The sequence below is a fragment of the Alexandromys fortis genome, unplaced genomic scaffold (genome assembly GCF_014885135.2).
Source record: "Alexandromys fortis isolate MF-2015 unplaced genomic scaffold, M_Fortis_MF-2015_v1.1 scaffold_14, whole genome shotgun sequence".
Classification (NCBI taxonomy): domain Eukaryota; kingdom Metazoa; phylum Chordata; class Mammalia; order Rodentia; family Cricetidae; genus Alexandromys; species Alexandromys fortis.
In genome coordinates this window covers 11,028,862-11,051,694 of record NW_026067910.1, presented here as the reverse complement: position 1 = coordinate 11,051,694, position 22,833 = coordinate 11,028,862, and the positions used below count along the sequence as shown (strand labels likewise).

The following is a 22,833-nucleotide window of genomic DNA, read 5'->3' as shown; positions in this document are numbered from 1 at the left end:
GTGGGAGCCTAGGCAGTTTGGATGCTCACCTTACTAGACCTGGATGGAGGTGGGTGGTCCTTGGACTTCCCACAGGGCAGGGAACCCTGATTGCTCTTTGGGCTGACAAGGGAGGGGGACTTGATTGTGGGAGGGGGGGAATGGGAAGCGGCGGTGGGGAAGAGACAGAAATCTTTAATAAATAAATATACAAAGAAAAAAAATAAAAGTTACCAAGCCACGTGGCTAAATATTGACAAATAGAAATGCGTTAACTTAAGCCAGAGCTAGCTAGAAACACAACTGCACCTTCCACTGAACAATGTTGCACTTAATATATCTTCTGTGGGATTATTTGGGTCTAGGTGGCCGGGAAATGAAAGCACAGTCTGTCTACAACCATGAACATGTATGGGCACTCTTAATTATCCAATAAATACAACTATTTGTGTAGCTTTTTTACTTAACTAGACATTGTAAGTCATCAAAAGATACTTAAATAGAGACACTAAGATATAGATTAGAGGCTTCGAAATCACCTAAAATAAACTGCCATTTTAGCAAGAGACTTAAGCATGTTCAAATTTTGGGTGCCTATGTAGAATGCTGAAACCAATGCCCAAAGACACTGGGAAAGACAGCTAAACTTGAGAAAACTTGAGAAGATTCAGATTCTCATCCACTAAACAAGAGCACTGTATGTGAGAGCTATGTATAAAAATCACAAGTCCTTAATGCTTCTACTGTGTTTCTCTCATAAATATGAAAAATAGAAGACAGGAGGAATTAGAAACAATAAATAAAAACCAAAGGAAAAAACTAAATAAATCCATAACTCTATTATATACTAAGCTGTCCAAATTTAAGGATTAGTATCTTTAGTTTCACTGCCTTATACTTGGCACTGTGACTTCACACAATTTAGAAACTCAATAGGTGCACACACTCTCCTGTAAAACATCATCAAATGTGAGTGCAAGGACACTAGATTATAGGTTAAGACACGGCCTCAGTGAGGAAAGTAAAAGGAGGAAACATGTGGTTAATTTGACAAGTATTTTTAGAGGTGATCTTATGATTCTTAGAGGTGATCTTATGAAAAGTTGGTAGAGTGAAGAAAATAAAGGATGACAGGAAGAGTACAGCTTCAGTCACCGAGAAGTAGTAAAGATCTTTACTATAAACCAACAATGTAGATAAATAAAGCAAGGGGGTGGTTTGAAAAGAATTTTTGAAGACAATCTGTTGTCGTTGATAAACACATTGTACCCAGAAAGACACATTGGAGAAACACTTGAGAAAGTATATCCTAAACTCAGGAAAGAGCTCAGAGTTAAAAATACTGGAATCAGAAGCAAATCGACCCTATAATCAAATAAGTTAAGTGATAAGACAACACTAAAAATTAGTCTAAGAAAGTAATTGCTAGGAATTGCATACTTTAAAATGAATCAGAAAATGTATGAACAATGTTGGCAATTTAATTGTTAAGCAGTAGTATTTGATTTTGAGTCTTTTATCTAGATAAATTCAACTGGAGAGTCTCGGTGAAAGCTATGAAGAAACCGGGAACTTGGGGCAAAGAAGAAAATGGAGAGTGGGTAAATCAGGAGTAGAAACTGTCATCACTCAGTGAAAGAGAAGGGATTGCCAGGATGACCGTGTACACTTAAAAGGAAGTTATTCTCTCTTTACTTGTAAAAAATATTTGGAGGCTAATAGAGGAAGTATATTAGTTTAGAAGGAAAAAAATAGTTAACACTGCATCTTCAAGCAATTTCTTACCCTCTTCAGATCCCATTCCCTACCTGTAAAGCTAAGACTCTGAACCAGACTCACCCTTACTATTCTAAAACTGACAGAGCAAAGCCATGATCTCAGAAAATTCCAAGATGGAATCTCTACCACACCTATGGTAAGTTGATCTGTGTGGTCCTCAATGTAGCGCTGGTTTATAATTCTGATGTACACTTCCTGTATCTGAGAAAAATAGTAGTAACTATGTATATCACTGGGGCTGAGCCTGCAAAAACAAAATGATCACTCTGCTTTTATCTCACAGATCGTCAAACAAATAAGTGTAATAAATAATATAAGTGAACTTAAGAACAGAAATCACATACTTATTTTAACAAATGCACAAAAGGACTTTTGACAAAATCCAACATCATTTCACAATAAAAGTCATAGAGAGGATAGCTTCAGAGAAACCATACCACAACAAAATAAACGTGATAAAGTTTACCATAGTTGATGCAGTCCATTTAAATAAGGAACAGAAAGGGACTTTATTCTCACTGCTGCCCTCCTGTTCAATAGAGTGTGAAAAGTCTTAGTTCAAGCAAATGATTGCAAAGAATTTTAAAAGGATACAAGTAGGAAACTAAGTCCTGCTCTACGTCTGCCAATAATTTGTTTCTGTAAATAAAATATGAGATGAGTTCACCAAAAACTTCATGAAGTCCTTAAATTTTCAGCAAAGTAGCTGGATGAAAAATTAAAACAAAAATTAGTAGCCATTCTACATACCAAGACGAAACATATTAAATGAGAAACTGGGGAACTGCTCTCATTCATAATAGAAAAACAATATGAAACAAATGAACATACACAAAGTAAAAGCACAAGAAACATATATAGATGCATAAACACAGTCATTTGAACACAAAGGAATCTGAGGAAAACACAAAACCTGAAAATACAATATATATGAGACAAAGAACTTCTAACAATGATGTTGAGTTGGTTTTGTGTTGGCCATCTGTGTCTGGCATGAAACCTGCCCTTAAGAATATTTTATTTCCCTAAGACTCACTTAGATAAAACTAATGATTTTATTTGCAAGTGGTTATCATTTGGATTAGAGATAGGGGCATGTATTCACTTCTTTCTGTTGCTGGACCCCATCTGGTGCAGACTCCTACAGGTTCTGTGAATGCTGTCCTAGTCTCTCTGAGTGCATGTGTGCATCATTGAGGCTGTGTTTAGAAGGCTTTATTTCCTTGGCGTTCTCCATCCTTCTGACTCTGGATGGGAGAAGTGGTGAAGAGGAATTGGGAGGAGTAGGAAGAAAAGAAACTGTAATCATAGTATAGTGTATGAAAAAATATGTATTTTTAATAAAAAGGAAAAAACTTTAAGTAAAACTAAACAAGAAAAATTTTAAATATTTGAAAGAAATTAAGTTAGCCCTAAAGATGCAAAAACCTCCTATACTGACAGAGTAGAAGAACTGAGATTATAAAGACAATCTGCTTACAAAAAGCAATGTACAGATTCAATGCAATACCAAACAAAATATCCATTCCATTTTTAACAGAACTATAAAATAAATCTTCAAATTCATATATAAACACAAAATACCTGTACATCAAATGTAACCCTGGAAAAAAATAATGCTGTAAGCATTATAATATCCAATCTTGAGAGTGAAACACAAAATAATAATAAAAGCAGTATGATGATCTCATAAAATAGATACATATATTAATGAAATAGAATAGAAAATTCATAATTAAGATCACCCATCCACTGATTTTTTTTACAAGGAAGCCAAAAATACAGATTGTAGAAAATACAGTGTCATCAACAAACAATGTTGGGGAAATGGATGGTATCTACATGTGTAAGAATTAAACTGGACCTTCATCTCTCACCTTTCATAAAAACTAACTCCAATTCAGCTTCTATACAGCAAAGAAAATAGTCAACTGAGTGGAAAAACAGCTTACAGATGGAGAGAAAAATTTTCCCGTGTACCCTTGGACAGAGAATTGATACTATTGAAAAATCACAAAAAAAATGAAACATAAAACATCAAGAAAACAAACAATCAAGTCAAAATCAGGCTGTAAATCTGAGCAAAGAGACCCAAAGAAATGAGATACAAATAGCTAATACCCATTTTGAAAACGTTAAATCCTTGACTGTCAAGGGAATGCTAACTAAAATTGCTCTGAGTTTTTATCTCTCCCATTACAGAACAACTATTATTAAGAAGTCAAATGACAACCAAGACTGGAGAAAGTGTGTAAAAAGAGCACTTACTCACTGTTGGTTGGAGTGTACACTAGTGTATCCACTATGGAAATCAACATGGAGTAGAAATGTAACCATATGAGACATAGCTTTTCAACTCCTGGGCATATACCCAAAGGACTCTACTGCAGAGATGGCTGCTCACCCATAACCATTAGTTTCACTGTTTGCAACAGCTAGGAAGTGAAATCAGCCTAGATGCCCCATCAACTAACGAATAGGCAAAGAAAACAAAGAAAATGTAATACCTACACAATGAAGTTTTTTAATTCAGCTTTACAGGAAAATGACATTATGGAATTTGAGGTCCAATTGATGCAACTGTAAAACTTATACTGAATGAAATAACCCAGACCCTGAGAGACAAGCACTACATTTCATTCTCACATGTAGATCTTAGCTTCAAATTTCCAATTTTGAATGTTCAACTTGAAGTGCCCCCAGACACCTGGAAGCTAGAAAGAAGACATTTGCCGGGATGGGGTATAGGGGAGATAATAGAACAATGGTAAGACCAGGGGGAATGCTGCAAAAAAAAAAAAAAAAAAAGGGGTGGGTAGAAAGGGCTGACTACTAAATCAAAAGTTGTATAAAATGATCATATGGAAATCGATTATCTTGAAAACCAATTAAAAAGTACAATTTTTAAAATGAATTTAAAAGGACATGTCTTGCATGAGTGGACAATGTTGCTCCTAGAAGCTGCAGATTATTATTAAATGTAATCCCACTGTCAGATTTGAAATGTTCTTTATGAGTTCTTAGTCACCCTGCCCCCTGCCCAACGAACAGCAAAATAATCAGCAGTTCCTACTATTCCACTTACTTGCAACACCAGAACTCAATAAGAGCCAGTTGCTGAAGACACCACAAACCTTGATTTCAAGATATATAGATGTCAGACCGAGCTAGAAGTCTCCTCCCTGGTGGCTAGCTTTCATAGTTCCAGAAGGCACCATCCAGGGTACCAGAGGAGAAAAGTTATCAACAGTCTTAATATACAATGCCAACCTACAAGGTAAGCTAAGCACTCTTGTGCACTAGTGGTATGCATGACTGCTATGGAGATAGTCAACCATTCACTCTCTAATTTGATAGAGACAGGAGGGAAATAAAAAGAGGTAGGAGGTGAGCGTAAAGAAAATATGTTATACATATGCCAATAGTTGGGAAAACACTAAAAAGAATGATCTTAAGTTAGACTATCTACTTTTAAAAGAAGTAAGCATCAAAATTATTTTCAACTACCTAGAATATATCCAGATTACTACAGGTCTCAGTGTAAAAAAATCTAAAGATAGCCCTTGAATATGTAAAATAATAAAACTACTCAAAATTTATATTATTCTTATTTATTTGTCTTGGCCAGTGTGGGTACAGGTATGTACATGCTAGAGTTTAGGTGCAGAGCAGAGAACAACCTTTGGAAGCCAGTTCTTTCCTTCCACCAACAGGGTCCCAAGGGTTAAAATCAAATGTCAGGTTGAGTGGTAAGTGCCCTTGTACCTTGACCCATCTTGCCAGTCCCCAATATCAGAAAACTTTTGGGAAGAGCTGAAGACTTCTGCAGCTCATCTGCCTGGAATCTGTGGAATGTTCCTGGTAGATTTGGATCCCACTCTGTAGCTGACCCACATTCACTGTAAACACAATGTTCTGAACGTGTTCTGAACTGGAGTTTGTAAGCCTGCAGACACAGCAAGTTAGGGCAGAAGGAATTTGTTTTAGGCTAAAATTGGGCACCTATTCAAAAAAATCATTTTTAGTTTCTGAAATTCACAATAAAACCATGTTGAAGAAAGAAATTTTCATTTGCAAAGGCCTAATTTGGATATTTCCCCATGAGGATGATTTATCCTTGCATTACCCATAAGATTCTCAAATGTTATTGATATGAAAACATTATAAAATGTAATTTGAATCTGAAATATGCTTCAAGGGGGTGATGAAATTGTATGTAGTGAAAATCAACCATGGCTCCAGTGAGGATGAACCAAGAGACAATCTGTTTCAAAAAACACACTTGGAGCATGGTCCCTCAAACCTGTATCAAAGTCAAGAGATGTATGCATATCATTATTCCTAAGGGAGCAAATAAGGCAAATCACAGCATAAATGACAGAAAGACTCAGACATGCAAAATTTTCAAGAGGAAGTCTAACCTTTTAAAAGACTTTCAATGTCTTACTTCAAAAAGGGAACTAAACGGCCTGATATAAACAAATCATTTTAATGTTTAAGTTCCAGAACAGAAGCATTAAAAGGTTCCAAGCTAAGCTCATTCGGAGGGCAGGCCAACAGCACTCCCGACTTCCTCTGGCCCTCTGTTGTCAAACATGTCATATTCTCACCATTAGCAACCCAGCAGGTGTTTGCTTTACAGAACATTATTACTCAGGCTCCCGCCACTGCCTGGAAAATACCCTCCACAGAGACATAACATCTACCAAAAAAAAAAAAAAAAGAAAGAAAAAAAGAAAAAAAATTCATCTCCTTACTCAGGTGTCTTCCCAACATTTTCTTTTTAAAATTATTTTCAGATGATATTTTTAAATTAAAGTCCACAACAATGGAATATTTTACATGTCTACATTTAAGGTATAGACCTCAACTGTGTGAGTTGGGCCATTGCTGTTCATCTCTTGCCTACCAGGGAAGAGTCATGAATAAAAACTAGCACATTGTTGCAGCTCCTGACTACCAACTGTGCTTCCCAAAATAGCAGGAACCAAGGCTTGAATTAGTTGAAAGATGCAGAACACATAATAAGAGGAAATCACGCTTCTAACAAAGGGCAGCATACCATGCAAACCATTGCTCTCAAAGGAAATTAAACCTCCTATAATATTTTTTTTCAAAAAAAAAAGGTCATTGACAGTCATAGCTCCTTACTCACTGTGTAGTAAGAAAGCATTGAACCTCTCCTGGAGCCCATCAGTTATAAAAGTCAGTCTTCCTTACAGACTATAATACACCCCTGAATTCATAAGTTGGAGTCATTTTTATTTAACTTAAAACCTTAATGTAAAACTTACAGCCATACAAAATGCAAGATAAAAGCACAGACTACTATTTATTTCTCTAATCCCAGCTTCCTTTTGTGCACTGAAGGAGCTGTTCAATGTCATTAAGTTTTCATTTCCTTTTTAAAAGTCTGAGATAATACCATTGACCCCGTAGGACAGACTGTAAAATGTGCGGCTTTGTGCCTACCAGACTCCATACTCAGGTGTGCAGTTCTATGATTCCTGCAGGCATCTTCTCTTTCTAAATTCACTTATTCTACACTCGGGATTTGGACCTTCCGAGTATATAGTCTTAGTTTCACAAAAATTTTATACGGATAAAAATGAAATAAGGGAAGTGTAAGCAAGCAATTAGTGGTGCTGGGTCTGTAATGAAAACAAGAGGAGTATTTGCAATCATCTTTGCTGCTGAGACTGCCTTGTCCTGCATTATTACACTAAACTACTTCTTTTCCCCTTCCACTTCTTCCTCCAGTCTCCCAAATGTAGAAATAGAATTCGGTCTCCAGCTTCTTCATGGGGTAACTCACAGACTTCCAGAGTCATGTGTCTGAACCTTTGACCATGGTACTGGGTAAAGCCCGATTGGTGGAACCAGAGCCAGTGTCACTCCTGAGGCGTGCCTCATCCTCCCAGTTGCTGTGTAAATACAAACACTTCAGTATCCTTTGTCAACTGAGATATTTGGTACTAATGTAACTTATTTCAGTGTTACCCAAACCAGCTTTTCCTCTGGGATTGCCTGCACTGAGCACTTAATGAATAATATTTCATTAGATTTCCTTTTACCTCTACATTTAGTCACCAAAACCCAACTATTTCTTTTTTTTCCCTTATATTCATGTACCTTTGGAATCCAATGACTCCTTTTCACCAGAGTCCTATCTCCATTGTCTAATGGCACTGTGCCTCTTTCTCTTTGTCACCTCTCTTTGTCTTTCCAGACATCTTACCTACTCTCTTGTGTGAATCTACTCTTCTTGACAACTGCCTATAGCACTAGTCCTCCATGGCTCTTCCCAAATCCCACCATTTCTTTAAAAGTCTTGCTTCTTACCTTACAAACTCACATCCAAGAAGCTCAATCCAGACATTGAGATTTTGTCACATGGCAATCCTCCCAAAACACTGGTATATTTCTCTCCCCTTCCTTTTCCTCAGTCTATTGAATTTGCTGCTGCTTCTCATTTTCCTTAAGTTTTAGCCTTATCTCCTCCAGTATGCTCTGATATGTGAGGTTGTCTCCACTTATTGGAGACTTTGGAACCGTTTTCCAATACAAACCTATATATCTCACAGGAAATCTCTGCTTGTGTTTTGACCTCATACATCTAACCTTACCTTTACAGCTGTGTTTTCACACAGGCCCTGCACACCCAGTTCTCTAAAATGATAGGCAAAAAATCAAATTATTTCCAGAGGATACCAAGCACATTGTTTATTACCCCACACAGAAGAAAACAAGGTACCATCCCTTGTTGTAAAGATGTGGATTATTTCATTCACTTCAAGCTTCCCTCTCCCTCCAAAGAACAATATGAAATGTTACCTATATAGGACAGAAAGAGTTATATAATAGTGCTTAGTAGGGAAGAAAAATGAAACTTTGATTTTTTTTAATTAAAGAAATGAATTACAAGAAGTGAGTTACAAAATGTGCTTCTCAAAAACACTCAAGGTGACCAGGCAAGGTTCTTCTTTTGCCTCTAGCCAAGCAATTTTTGGTATTTTCCCTGGACCATGTTTCCCTCCCAGAGTCTATAGCATCCCTGCTTTTAGTGTAAAAAGACCAACTAAAATGCAAAATAGGTTGTGTCCTCTTCTTTCCAACCTTTTCAATATCACGGGGAAAATATGAGCTAGCATCCCGGTATCACACTGAACAGCACAACAGCTAACATTTTCCCTTTGTCATTAAATCAATCAACAATTATAAAACTCTTCATTAAGGATAGCCCAACCCCCCTCCCCCCAGTTTTCATTAAACCACATTTTTCTAATGTCAGAAGTATTTCCTATTGGAAATGCACTTGAGGTTGAAACAAAGACAAAGAATTGCTTTACTGATGCTGCAATATATCATTAGTACTAAAGCTGATGAACCCAACTAGGGGTTTTATATTAATACGGTGACAATAATGATTAATAATAGTACTTCTATCTGGGTAATAGTTAAAACTTTCAAAGCAATTTCAAATATATTATTTACTCTTGACATAATAACGAAGTCTCAGTACAGGTTTGAGCCTATTATTTTGTATGGGTCTCAGAGAACTTAAGTTTTCACAGAATCTTCGTGGGAAGAATGAGGTGAGTGTATATTAGAAGTCAGTGTCTTTTTGTCACCATTTAGAAGAAGGCTGTTTCCATTTCCTTTAGTGTCTTATACCTAGAACACAGTTTAATGAAATTGATCTGCATTTGTGTACCTTATCGGTATGTACATGTCAGAACATAGGAAATTGGAAAGTCAATACAACATGGTACCTTCCTATTGAGCCAGGCACTCTCCAACCTAGCCAGAGTAAAAGATTTTATAGAGGAAAACCAGTAGCACATTCAATGGAGGCAGGATGAAGTGGCTAAGTCTACATGCCTTAGATGAAATATGAAAGAAGTCAAGCCTGACTTCGGTCTCTTAGTACAGATTAACTGTATAAGAGAACCACAGAGATGTGACATCCACAGAAAAAAAAATTCATTCTATGGAAAAAAAAAAAAAGGCAAAAAAATCCACAACCTAAAATAAAACAGATTCCTTCCAGACAACACAAAAGCACATCAGGAAGCCAAAATTCCAGGACTAGCTACTCTAAGCAAATGTCACTTGCTACAGTGTTTGCTCTCAGAACACTTTTTTCACCTTAGCATTTTGTGCCCCCCCACCCCCGCTTTTTCTCTATACTTTTAAGATTGAGCAAGATTTTTTACAATCACAAATGGATTTTTTAAAAATTAATATTAAGGCTGATTCAGGATGACAGCTATCTGTTCACAAACGGAAATCACTAATTCACTTAGTAGTCAATGGATGCCAGCGATGTCCATAATCTAGTTGACAAAAGATGCAGAAGTGATTTTGGATAAATAGATAGATAAAAGGAGGGAGGGAGGGAGGGAGGAGGGAGGGAGGGAGAAAATTGAACAGTAAGAGTAAATTTACTTAGCTAAATAGACAATAAGTTCTTTACACAAACTGAGTAGTTCACAGCTGCTCTGATGCCCCAAATTCTAACAGCATCAATAGTATCTTCAACAAATAATTTGGGGCCCAACTGGTTGTTAGTTCTTTGGTCTTTCACATTTTCTCCAGAAAATTTATATATCCCTTAACATTACAAAGCAGATGATACGTGTTATGCTCATCCTTAAACTTAAACATCTTTAGATAAAAAACAAATCACTGACAAAAATTATTTTTAAATCAAATTGAATGAAATGTTAATAACTCATTTTGTTGCTTACTATCATCGGGGCATAACACACCAGAATAGATTTTCCTCCTGCTGTTAACTCTGCTCATTATAATAACAATTATGTATCTCCTTTGGACAACATTAAAAAAGCTCAGTCATTGTTTTCTCAAATGGAAGAAACTCATCCAGTCACTAAAGATAACCTGCCGAGCTACTAAGTGTTGACTCCTGTGTTGGTACACTGTTAAACATCTCATTTGAGTCATCCTGTAGTAATGCAAGTCCTTTGCTACTCTTCAACCTTGTTTAATACTGCTTATTTGTAACATGGGAAGAGCCTGGACCAAACCTAGTCAGCATGCTAGCTAGAGTTGTTTCTCTCATCTTTGCTGCTATTTTAGTACTATTCCACTAGTTGCAGCATAATTGGCCTAGTTTTAAGAGACTGTCCTATTTTTTTTTTTCAGGAATCTGTCACTTTATCTCTTTACGACTTTCCAAGACAGCTTTTCATATCACCTTCAGTCTCTCTATGGTCTGTAACTTCGTTTGGCATCAGTTGCTGCTTCCAGAACATTGTTGAGAGAACTTCCTTACAATTATGGACGTTCTTCTCAGACAGAAGTCCCATGAAATGACCATCACCCATTGATAGTTTCAACCTAATCACAACTAACCCATAACACCACACAACAGTGCCCTCGAGTTTGTGAAGGTGCCGGGTCTGCACTGCACATAACAATAATGGTTCAGCTAAAAAATATTCCAATAAGCTGACAAAGGAAGCTTTTTAAAAATCAGTCCAAACAATTGTGCATTTTTAAGGACTGTTAACAGCATGTCTCCCGACTTCTCTGGCTAATTGCCCATGACTATTTCAATCTATACTCAGTTGCTTTTTTACTTCAGTTTATATCTTTTAGAGCACCTTAAGGAAGACTAAATCTTTGCCCCTGGCATATATCAAGTTCTGTGTTCTATGGCTGTTTTGAAGTGTTAGGTGGCTGAACAATCTGTATTTCTTTCGAATGCTGACTACACTCTTTGGAGAAACAGGTACGTGGTCATAATTTGAAAAGATGCCATAAATAGTTGTCTATTTGCATGGTTTCTTTTCTAATAAACAGTTACACTATACCAACAAATATGCCAGAGTAATAAGCAAATTTCTGGATAATTTAAAGGATCACAGTCATATCTGAACAGTGTGCTTCCTACCTCTTCCAGAGGTATGTGATAGTCAGTCCTTGTGACAAGACAGGGAGAGGATGGCTGCACACTCTAAATTATCACTATTAAAAAAATTGTTTTAACTATAGTTACATTTAGTTATTTTCTAGTGACTATCAGCCAATTTCTAGATAAATGACTGTTTGGCATGTAATGAACAGTTCTATAAGACCACTGTTATCTACAAACGTGTTAGTAGTGGGCTAACTGACAATATCCAATCCAACTCTAAAAATGTCATCTTACGTTTCATATGATATGGCAAGGTCTCATTCGTGAATATCTCCAGTAAATATTACTGTCCATCGATCTAGTGCCCTCCCTTCTGTGTATGTGTATGTGGTGTACAGACACAAGTAAAGGCCAGAGTTGACAACCTTTGGTGCTGTCGATCCTCATCTTCCATCTCCTTTGAAAGGCGGTTTCTGCAGTTTTGCCACTGTGTAAAATAAGCTGATCTATGAGATTCTAAGAATTCTCCTGTATCATATTCTTGCAAATGAGAGCACTGGGGTTACAGAGGCACAGGCACCATGTCTAGCCTTCACATGGATTCCAGAATTTGAGCTTAAGTTACCATGCTTTTGTGACGAGTGCTTTTCTACACGGAGCTGCCTCCACAGCTGTTACGTATGGATTCCAATTTCTCAGATATTTGTTCTTACAATCTAAGGTCTAGAATGTTTTCCCTTTTGATTCTAAGCTTCCTTTCCACTCGGAGCTATCTCTTTTAGCTTCACGGACCATTATCCCCAGACTTTTGACAAAATTGACTGGAAAAATTGAATGTATCTACTAGTCCTAAGCAAGGCACTATCACTGAGGAGGCAAATGAGGCATGTGATGTCTGGGGTCCAGGAACTACTGTGACATTCAGATGGTGCAGCGTGACTATCAAATTGCTTATAATTTCCTTGTGTTTACTTCTATTTTCAAAAATTATGTTAGGCGATCTGAAAGGAAGAAGACAAATTTGTGTGACTCTTCCAAGGCATAGCCTGATCGATGAAATGCACGTCATCTGAGCCTGTTCCAGTCCTTTCTAAAAGAACCACAGATGAAAGCAAAAGTCACTTGACATTTTAGACTCTTCAGTTGCATTCGATTTACTATAGAGTGGTTACACTGCAAATACTGAGCCCTGCATAAACTTATTGATGACTCCATGTCTCAGAAAGTTTTTGGAAATGCTTCTGTAGTTCTTCACAGTGAATCCAAACTAAGTTGTACTATATTTCCATAGAAAAAGTCACTATTCTATTTATGCTTTTCTCTCACATACACTTAAATGTCCAGTGTCCTGGGGAACATCAAAATTTTCTTCCTTATTCAGTACAGGAGAAAACTCACCTAGAAATTTTGGTAAAAACTCTGTAACTTTTATTTCAACTCGGCTTCTTTCTGAGTCTCTTAGCTTCTCTCACCAGATTAACTTTCTGTGGACTTGGATTTTTTTTTCCTTTTAATTCATACATTTTCCTCTTACCTCTGTACTTGGAAAATTGTACATAAGTCTTTTTCCCTTAAATCATGTTGACTGGAGATTTTTCTGAATTTCTGAAATTTCCCTGTAAAATGGGTTACACTCCCCATGTTCTTTCCGGAAAAGAACATTACTTTTAAAAATAGCTATTCAATGCAAGAGTTGTGGTCAGAGTTAAGTTCAGGCATGCAGTCTTCTTGAACTCAGGTGATTTGGGACTGTCAAGATGACAAAAGGAAAGAGTGACTGACTCACACAGCAGGAGAGGGCTGGGGAACAGGAGAACGTGGCTTGTGATATGTGCACCTAACGGAGCATTATTACCAAGTGTCATATAGAGAAGTGCCCAGAGATTTCTGCTGGAATCAAGTAAGATAAGCCACAAGACTTAGAACAGAAAAAGGAAATCCAGGTTGAAATGAACTGGGGCGGCTCTGGCCCTGGGAGAGACCGCTCTCCTTTCATTTTAGGTAAAACATCACAACACTATTTCAGCACATATCCTGAAGATGAAGGCTTTCAGAGAACGCCAAGGTTCAGAACTCTTTATCTGTGTCCCTGTCCATCAGTACATGTTGATTTGAAATGCGGCATAGGTAAGAAAAGCGAAGGAATGATTTTATGAGTAGTCTATGAATAAAGAAGGTGGAAATACCTGGAATTTAGAAAAGCCCTAAACCAGGTTTGTCCTTTTCCTGTTGATGTGCTTTCCCTTCTAGGAGAGAAGTGCCCCCTCAACCACAGAAATGATACCCTAGGTGTAGACCCTGAGACAGAAATGATACCCTAGGCAGAGACCCTGAGAGTCCATGTCCATAAAAGGTGGCTTCTCATTTCTAATTTTAACTACACATGCATTTATTATTGCTTATCATCTTATATTGGCTTATTGAAAATAATTCTACATGCCAATCAATAAATTGCCTCCCACTATAGATTTCCAAGGAGAGTCTTGATGATTAATAGCCTGTCTTTTATATTAATGCATGCAGTAAGCAACTAAAACACATTCTCTTTCCTATAGCCAAAATACTCTTCTTACCTAAGAACTGTAAGTAACAATCATTTTGGTGTGGTTTTTAAATTGTGACTATTTGCACACTTACAGAAAAATACAATATAGTGTGTGTGTGAAACCTGCCTTTCTAAAGATTTATAACAGATTCAAGACATATTTAAATATAAAATATCTTCATATCACCATGGTCCAATATAGCATAACATCATAACTTAATGAATACCTTTCCAGCCTAGCTGATATAAGGAATGTGATGTTCTGTGACATTTTGTCATTTTATTTTTATATTTTGGTAGAAAAAAATAGTTTTCATAATTCTATAGTGAACTTTTCACATTAACAGAAAAAAAGACTCAAAGAAAACATGTAGTCAATGGGTGTGATTTCATAGTCTTTTAAAATTTTCTACCGACTCCCCCCTTCCAATAAAAATCAATGTAAGATTCATAGCAAGGGAACTCCATCCCATTTTATGGTTAATCTTGTCTGTGAACTCCTAAAGTCTGTGATTCTCCAGATAATAGGTAATTTCTATATTTACTAGGAAAAATTATCAGTAGAATCTTTCAACCTAGAGTTAGAGGAGAGTATGACCAATTAAAAGAGGAAAAAACTATTAAAATATCCATTTACATTTTAACATACCAATAACACTCTCAGAAGTCTGTCGGGGAATCTGTTAGAGCTATTGTATCTCTCTTTAACTGCAGAATCATTTACATTGCTCCAGAAATAGGTTAAACTAACCAGATGCATCCAAAGACACTACTCACAGGACTGAAGAGACCAAATGTTTTAACAACTGGTTTCACAAATCTGATGAAACACGTTCAACTTTGTAATTGGCAGAAACTACCTTGCCCTTTTTAAGAGCCTTTTATATAAGTTTTATGTCTTCCAGTCTGAGAAAATAGTTGTGATGAAGAATATAGAAACGTCACTGTCAGCCTTTTTCTACAGTAGAGGAAGTAAGAGCATTATTTCTCTTCCACTAAACAGCACCTGAGCTCACAGAGCCTTCTAGCCGATGTATCTTAAAGTTTCCCACTTCAAAAGGATGCTTAATCACATCAGACAGGAAGCATACCCTTCAGATTAGTGACAGGTGTCGAACAGGAACACCAGTCAGCCTTTATTTTCAGTGTCGCTGAGCATGCTCCGCGACAGAGGGCACAACTCTTCCTTCTCATTGAAGTGACACAGATCACATGATGCCTTCATCTACACATCACCAAGCAGAAAAGTTCCCAAGCAAGAAAGCTGCCTGTTCGTGGTTAAACAGGAGCCTGTTTGGGTGAGATAAAATGCCAGTACGAGGGAGCAACAAAGGCAAAAATGCCAAGGATGAATTGAAGAATTTCTTGAGGAAGAAGAAGGAAAAGTTGGCTCTATTCCCTCCCCGTTATTAAACATCAGGATTTAGAAGCCAAACTTCTATTCAGTAGCTAATTAGTTCTCAGCATAATAATATGCTTTGGGGGAACACGTAGAGCTACAGTAGGAACTGTGTCAGCGTAGGAAGTTTGAAAAGCAAAAAATACAAGCCCTTCCCAGAGACCCGACCTAAAGCTCATTTCTCAGTCCCATTTTCCCTTTGCCGCCAGCCAAACCATCAAAAGCATTGAAGCTGCACCTCTCCAAAACTCCTCGGAGTAGACTCTAAAAAGTAGAAGATCAAAAGATCATAAATGAAATTTTGGCTTTAGGATTTACCTGCTCTGGTCCCAGTTGGCAGCAAACAGGACTAGAATTTTCCTCCCATAGTGGTCCAGATTGGCCAGGCCTCCAGGAAAGCCATCCTTCAGTGCCTGCTTGATGCCAGGGTCAGTAGCCTTGAAGCTTTTGAACATATCCAGGTTCTGCTGCCGATACTCAAAGTACTGGGCCAAAAGGCGGAAAGCCTCGAAGTGATGAAACTTCCTGGCCCGCAAGAAGCGTAAGATGAAAGCATCATCCGTGCGCAGAAAGCCAATGTCTGGCCTAGTGATCACCATGTCCCTCACCTCCTGGATGTCCTGGTGCAGAGTGTCTGGGTTCTCGTTGAGTTCCAGGCGAGCTTTCTCCAGGGTCTCAGGAGAGAGACCAGCTTGCAAATGAGTCATTGTTCCCCTGCTCCCAAGCTGTCCTCTCTGAAGCTCTCCTTGTGTGTCCAACAATGCACCTGGCCTTTGCCACCTCCACACCACACTCCAGCCCCCAGTTCTAGCTGCTGTCTGCTTCCTTTCCTGTACAGGAAATGGTTCCTCTTCGTGTTCAGTCAAGTACCCTGTTGCTCCTGTTTCCCCCCCAACACACACTTACACATACACACACAGCTTTTCTGGAGTGTACTTAAACTTCTAACCCCAGCCCCCCTAAAAAACAACGCCTCCCATTAGAAGTGGGCCGCTGGGCAGGCCCTGCCAGCCTGCCTCTTGTCCTTTATCTCTCCGAATAAAAAGAAGGGGGGGATAAAAGAAAAAGAGAACCCCTAATTCCACTTAGCATGGGCGCTTCGGGTCTTGAGTCTGTCTTCTTCTCTTGTCTTGTACGATGTAAGGAAAACAACCCCCACGCACATCTCAGCCCCAGTACCGTGATGCTGCTGCGGTCCCTGCTGAAGGATGTGCCTGCCAGGGATAAAGACGGGAATTCTGATTAATAATAAGGTGGCTCTTCAGCTTTGAGCTCCAGGGCGGGGAGGGAGAGTCTTTGGCAGAAAGAAAAGGAGAAAAAGGAGGAGAAGGGAGCTCATTTCTCCTTCTGCTTATTCAGAGATGCTATTTTTACAGGCTATCTTTGTGCGATTTTTACTTTAGGTTATTGTGGTCCAATTAGGGGAGACTGCAGATAGCGTGCACCCTTCCCTCCGCCCCTCGTCCACACACCGTGATCTCATAAGGCTCCAGCTGGGTTTTGGGTACCGTTGACACGGGCGTGGGCTCCCCCACCCCTGCCCCCAACTTCTGCCTAGTCTAGCCCTTTATTTCAGAGGACTTGCCAAGGGAGTGGAGGGTGAGGATAAGAACTGGAGGAGACCTCTCTGGGAGCATACATGTCAAAACCAGGGTGGAAGTATGGAGTTGTAGAAAATGAAATTTAAAAAATGTCTCTATCTTTGCTATAACCCCCCAACCTACCCCAACCGCCCCCAAAGCCAGAAAGAAGAAAGAGCAGCCAGCTCCTACCAGCAAACCCGGAGGCGGGGACGCTAAGCAATGCGGCACTCCCCAGCATCCATCTGCACTGGCTTCCGCGGAGGTGGTGGTGGCGGCGGGGGTGATGCCAGCATCAACTCCTCTCAGAGCGATGGAGCAAGCAGAGAAAGACCCCGTGGCGGTGACCCGGCTGACGATTCGCCAGGAAGCAGCAGCCTGGACCACCTCATCCAAGGACAGCCCGCTGCCTCTATCAGCAGGAAGGGTGGAGACCGGCTGAGCTAGGACCACTTCTTTCCCAGGTCCTCGCCCGGCCCATTCATTTTCGCCTTCGGGAGAGGAAGGAGGAAGAGGACCGGAACGCCGGGACTAGGCAGGCCACAAGGGCTGAGGCCGCCTTTACCTTTGTGCGCCCAAGCGGTGGTACGCCACGGCCAGCACCAGCTGTCCCCCGTGCGCTCAGAACCGCTGGGTCCCGCGCGTCCCTGGGGCTGCTGCTGCCACTCCTGTGCCTGCTGCTGCTAAAAGAGGACTCGGCTCAGCCCAACTCCTGATTATCCCAGCACAGAGCTCAGGCGACGTAAGCGCTCGCGCACGCACTCTGCTCCTCTCCCTGCCTCTGAGGGGTAGGACCGCAATTTGGGAGGCGGTCAAATATCTATCCCGATCCTCAAGTTTAGCCTGCCTCAGGTCCCCAGATCCCAACTCGGGCGGGCTTCAACTGACCGGGAGGGACAGCCTCCCCACACCCCTCGCCCACCCTTTGTGTGCTTGACCCTTGAGTACTGGTAGAGTAGCCCTTGTTCTTGATCAGTAATTGAGGTTGACAAATCTTTTTTCTGGTTCCTGTGGGGAGTGATTTTTGACGCAGAAGGAGTACAGAAACATTTTGTAATTTCTGCTTTAGTTGTACAAAGAGCTATTTAATTTTAAGGACGACCACAGAGGTTTCAACACATTACTGGTGTTTACTCCCCTGAGGGAACTTACAAGGATTAGTTTGGGGCTGTAAAGGCTCCCTACTAAATTCCTGTTGAAGTGAATGGAAATGGCAGGGCAAAATAAACAATACCCACAAGAATAAGACAATTGTCAAAGGATGTGTTGGGGTGGAGGGGAGGCACTTGACTCCTAATAAATTTTATTGTCAGTTACTTTTAGAGACATGCTTTTTCCGCTTGTGATGCATCTTTATACTCGAATTACCATAAATAAAAAGAGCCCTTGAGCTTATGGTGTCCGGAAACATATTTTAAAAAGGAAGAAGAAACGTTTTCAATTTTCAAAGCGCCATGTGTGTTACTCAAACTGTAAGAAAGGGTCCTGAGTTTAAAAACCCGATGCAGCAACTCTTTACTGCACTCAGTTTGGGGCAATGTTCTAAAGTCTGCAGATAGGAGGTGGTCTGGAAGCTACTGCACTTTAGAACTGTTAGACCCGCAAATTATACAACATTATTTTTGTTTGCTTGAGCACGGTATTGATAAAAAGAAAGGAGTGTGGTATGGCATGTTACACCATTTGTTAACTGAATTCTTGCGAAATCACTTAGGGACCAGAAAAAGGAGAATAAACCATATATACGCATAGCCTGAATTGTATTTTAAATGCAAGAGATGAGAAACTACTCATATAAATAGTTATGTGTATGTTTATGCATGTGCCTGGTGTGTGTGTCTGTGGTATATATTTTACATGTCCCTGTACATCCCTTGGGATCCATGGGAAACTGATTCGCACACCCTGTAGATAACAAACTCTGCAGAAGCTTACATATATAGAATGCTACTGTATTTATATATATTCTACACACATCTTCCATGTACTTTAAATCATCTCTGTATTACTTAAGATAATGAACGAAATCCAAATGCTGTGTAAATAGTTGTCATGCTGTATTCTTTAGAGAATAATGATGAAAAAGACTGCCTATATATAATTAGTAAAGGAAATTTTGCAAGTATTTTAAGGTACAGAAACTACAGATATGACTATTTTAATATATCTATGTAAATTTGCTTTAGATAATATCTAAAAGGTGGAAGAAATTACTGCCTCAGCAACTTACAAACAGGGTTGAGCTATCACCAGCTACAACTCTCTGTTTTCCCAAAAAAAAAAAAAAAAAAAAAGGATACTGTCTGTTTTCTGTTTTGCAGACTAACTTTCCCAAGATGTTTGTATAGCAGTCACCTTGGAGGGGCCTTGAAAGATGGAGACAATAGTACCTACATTTGCAATAAAGATAAGTCTATATATATAGTCGTAGGACTGTAATGACTCTGCCTTGAGCAAAAGTCAAGCAAGCTTCTGTAAATACTCTGAATTTAGAGAACACTTCTCGAAAAGTGCCTGCTGGATGTACAAATATCACCTGACTCTTTTTTCTTAACTCTGTAGAGATGAAGCTCAGGACCCAAAGTCTGGCATGAGAATGCTCATAGAGCGTGCTGGGTTAATAACCCAGGAGTATTTATCATATTTGCTAACAGCGTCCCTGAAACTATGGACAATTTACTTGTAACCTTAAAGAATTAAAACATGGATTTCTTGGTCAATTTTAAAAGCTGCCTAATATCATTCCCTATGATAGAACTCAATAGAACTATTTGACTAAATTAAATATATAAATAGATTATAGATAGATAGGAGATAGATAGATAGATAGATAGATAGATAGATAGATAGATAGATAGATAGATGATAGATGATAGATAGATAGATAGATAGATAGATAGATAGATAGATAGATAGATAGATAGAAATTCTATTGCTAGTGTTGTTCCTTGGAGTGCTGATGTTGGAACCAAAAGCTTTAAGCCTGCTAACAAGCACTCTACCTACCACTGAGACATATCTCAAGACCCTTTTCATGGTATTTTCATTATTTAAAACAAATTTTAATTTTAAATGTATTTTGATCATATTCTTTTCCCCCTCAAGTCTTTCCAGATCCTTTCCACCACTCCCCCAACATCCAACTTTAAGTTTCTTCTGAAAAACAAAAGCATAATACAAGAACAAAATTCCCAAAACCAATAAAACCCTGTCCAAAAAAAAATCAAAACAAAACAAAGCAAAAGCACCAAACTGTAAGCAAATAAAAGGACAAAAGAAATTTTGGAGTCCATTACATGTTGGTCAACTACTCCTGAGCATGAAGCCTGTCCTGGAGTGGTTCATCTACCCAGTGTCACTGAAATGATTTTCCCTCTCCCAGCAGGTATAAACAAAAGTTCGTTCATTGACCTTTACCCTTTCAGCTAGGTTTTCATTCATCCATTCTTGTTTTTTTTTAATAAAACAAAATTAAATACACTAAGATAAAACAAAAATAATCACATAAATTTGGACAAGACAATGCACAGAAGGAAAAGAGCTAAAGAGAAGGCACAAGAATCAGAAACATACTTGTTCCCAAATGCGGGAATCCCTAAACACACTACATTGGGAACAATAATATATATTCAGAGGACTTGGTGCAGACCCACACAGGCCTTGTGCATGCAGTAATGGGGCATTGCTGTCAGTTTGTGGAGAATAACCCATGTTGTCTTGTCAATAGCTAGGTTGTTTGAGGATTTCCTTGGGAACCCTTCAGTCCACAACTTTATTAGATGTAATTCTCACCCTGTCCATCCATACAAAACTATCTTTTACTTCTCTTGTCTAGTAATATCTGTCTGTTCCCTCTAGTCCCTGACTCTATATCTAGCCTCTCTGGTTCTATTTATAGTTTGGTTACCATGGACTTCCCAGTTAATAGCCACATATAAGCAAATACATACCATACTCATCTTTCTGACTGAGTCTGGGTCGCCTCATTCAGCATGATTTTGTCAGTTCCATTCATTTTCCTGGAAATTTCATGATCTTGCTGTTTTTTAATGACTGAGTAATAGTGCAATGTGTAACTGTACCACATTTTCTCTATCTATTTTTCTGCTGAGGGGCATCTAGGTTTTCTTTCCAATTTCTGACTATTGTGAATAGAGCAGCAGTGGATATAGTTGAGCTGGTGCCTCTCTGATAGAATGAAGCTCCCTTTGGGTAAATGCCTCCCCCAAAAATGGGATAGCTGGATCTTGAGGTAGACCAATTCCCATCTCCTAAGGAACCACAACATTGATTTCCATAGTGCCTGTGTGAGTTTACACTCCCACCAGCAATGGATGAGTGTTCCTCTTACTCCACATCCTCCCCAGCATGAGCTGTCACTTGTCTAATAGATCTTAGACATTCTGACAGGTGTGAGATGAAATCTCAAAGCACCCTTGATTTGCATTTCCCATTCTTTGTCTTGACTCTTCTTTCTCTGGTAGTGTTTTATTGATTATCAGAATGGTAGATGTTGTGGAATAATCCTCTTGTACACTATAAAGATTTGCCATTCAAATTGCTTTAATAAAATGCTGATTGTCCAGTAGCCAGGCAGGAAATATATGTGGGGTGACCAAGCTAAAGATTATGGGAAGGAGAAGGGAAGGAGTCAGGAGTCTCCAGTCAGGTGAAGAGGGTGCAGGAGATGAACGTGCCATGCTAATAAAGGTACCAAGCCATGGCTAAATGTAGATTGGATTTATGGGTTAACTTAATTTCTCTAATACACCTACAAGTTTTATCCTTTCTTATAACATGTAGAATTCCAGTCCACTTGCTAATATGTGTAGTGAATGACATGAGGAAAGAAACAAATGTTTTTTTTTCTAGAATATCCAGTTAATTCTACATCATGTATAGACATCATGTATTGAGAAGACTATCTTCCCTGCCCTGTGAGAGAGATATGATACCTATTTTCACAAAATAACTATTCATAAATGCCTAGATTTTAATTTAACATAAAATTTAAACTCTACAGCCTTTGATATACTCAAGATTCCTCAATGTTTCTCATAGAGGCCCCAGCAGTAGCATTGGTAAACACCTGGAAACTTGGTCAAAATGTAAATTTCAATGCAAAAAAATGCAAAATCTAATCTACTGATTGGGAAAGCCTTATGAGACATAGGAACTTTCAAATTTTTGGGACTAGCCCTTTCAATGATTTTGAAATCAATGCTCATATTTATCTATCCCATACTTTTCATTGTATGGGATACTTTCTTCAAATCTCTGAGTTTCAGTATAGAATTTACTTTGTTTTACTTTTTACCTGAAGAACAACTTTTAGCACATCCTTCAGTATAGATAGGAGGGTCATAAATTACTTGCCTGTGTACCCGAGTCATCTCATTTGCATCCACTTTCAGACAGTATTGTGATAACTGTTGGATTCTAGATTGATGACAATTTTCTTTAAATGCTTCTAGTACTTATTTCATTTTCCCTGGATCCTCTTTTATTTCTGTTGCAAACTCACAACATTTTCGCTGTTCTTTTGAAAGTAATCGTAGTATTTTTCTTACTGACTCTATTTTGTCTAGTTATATTTAAATTTCAGTCCTTTTACACCAATTTTTATTAATATTCTTTAAATCTTTTGCAACCTTTTACTTTTTAAAAA

At 38.6% G+C, this 22,833-nt stretch overlaps 1 protein-coding gene across 1 annotated transcript in view; it reads right to left on the bottom strand.

Moving 5' to 3' along the window:
- The window catches only part of Clvs2 (clavesin 2), a 74,723-nt gene extending 58,084 nt beyond the window's left edge, over window positions 1-16,639 (bottom strand). Inside the window, exon 1 of the mRNA XM_050138191.1 lies at window positions 15,904-16,639. Coding sequence (XP_049994148.1) covers window positions 15,904-16,292 — 389 coding nt within the window. The 5' untranslated portion in view covers window positions 16,293-16,639. The remainder of the gene's footprint in view (window positions 1-15,903) is intronic.
- Window positions 16,640-22,833: the final 6,194 nt, after the last annotated feature.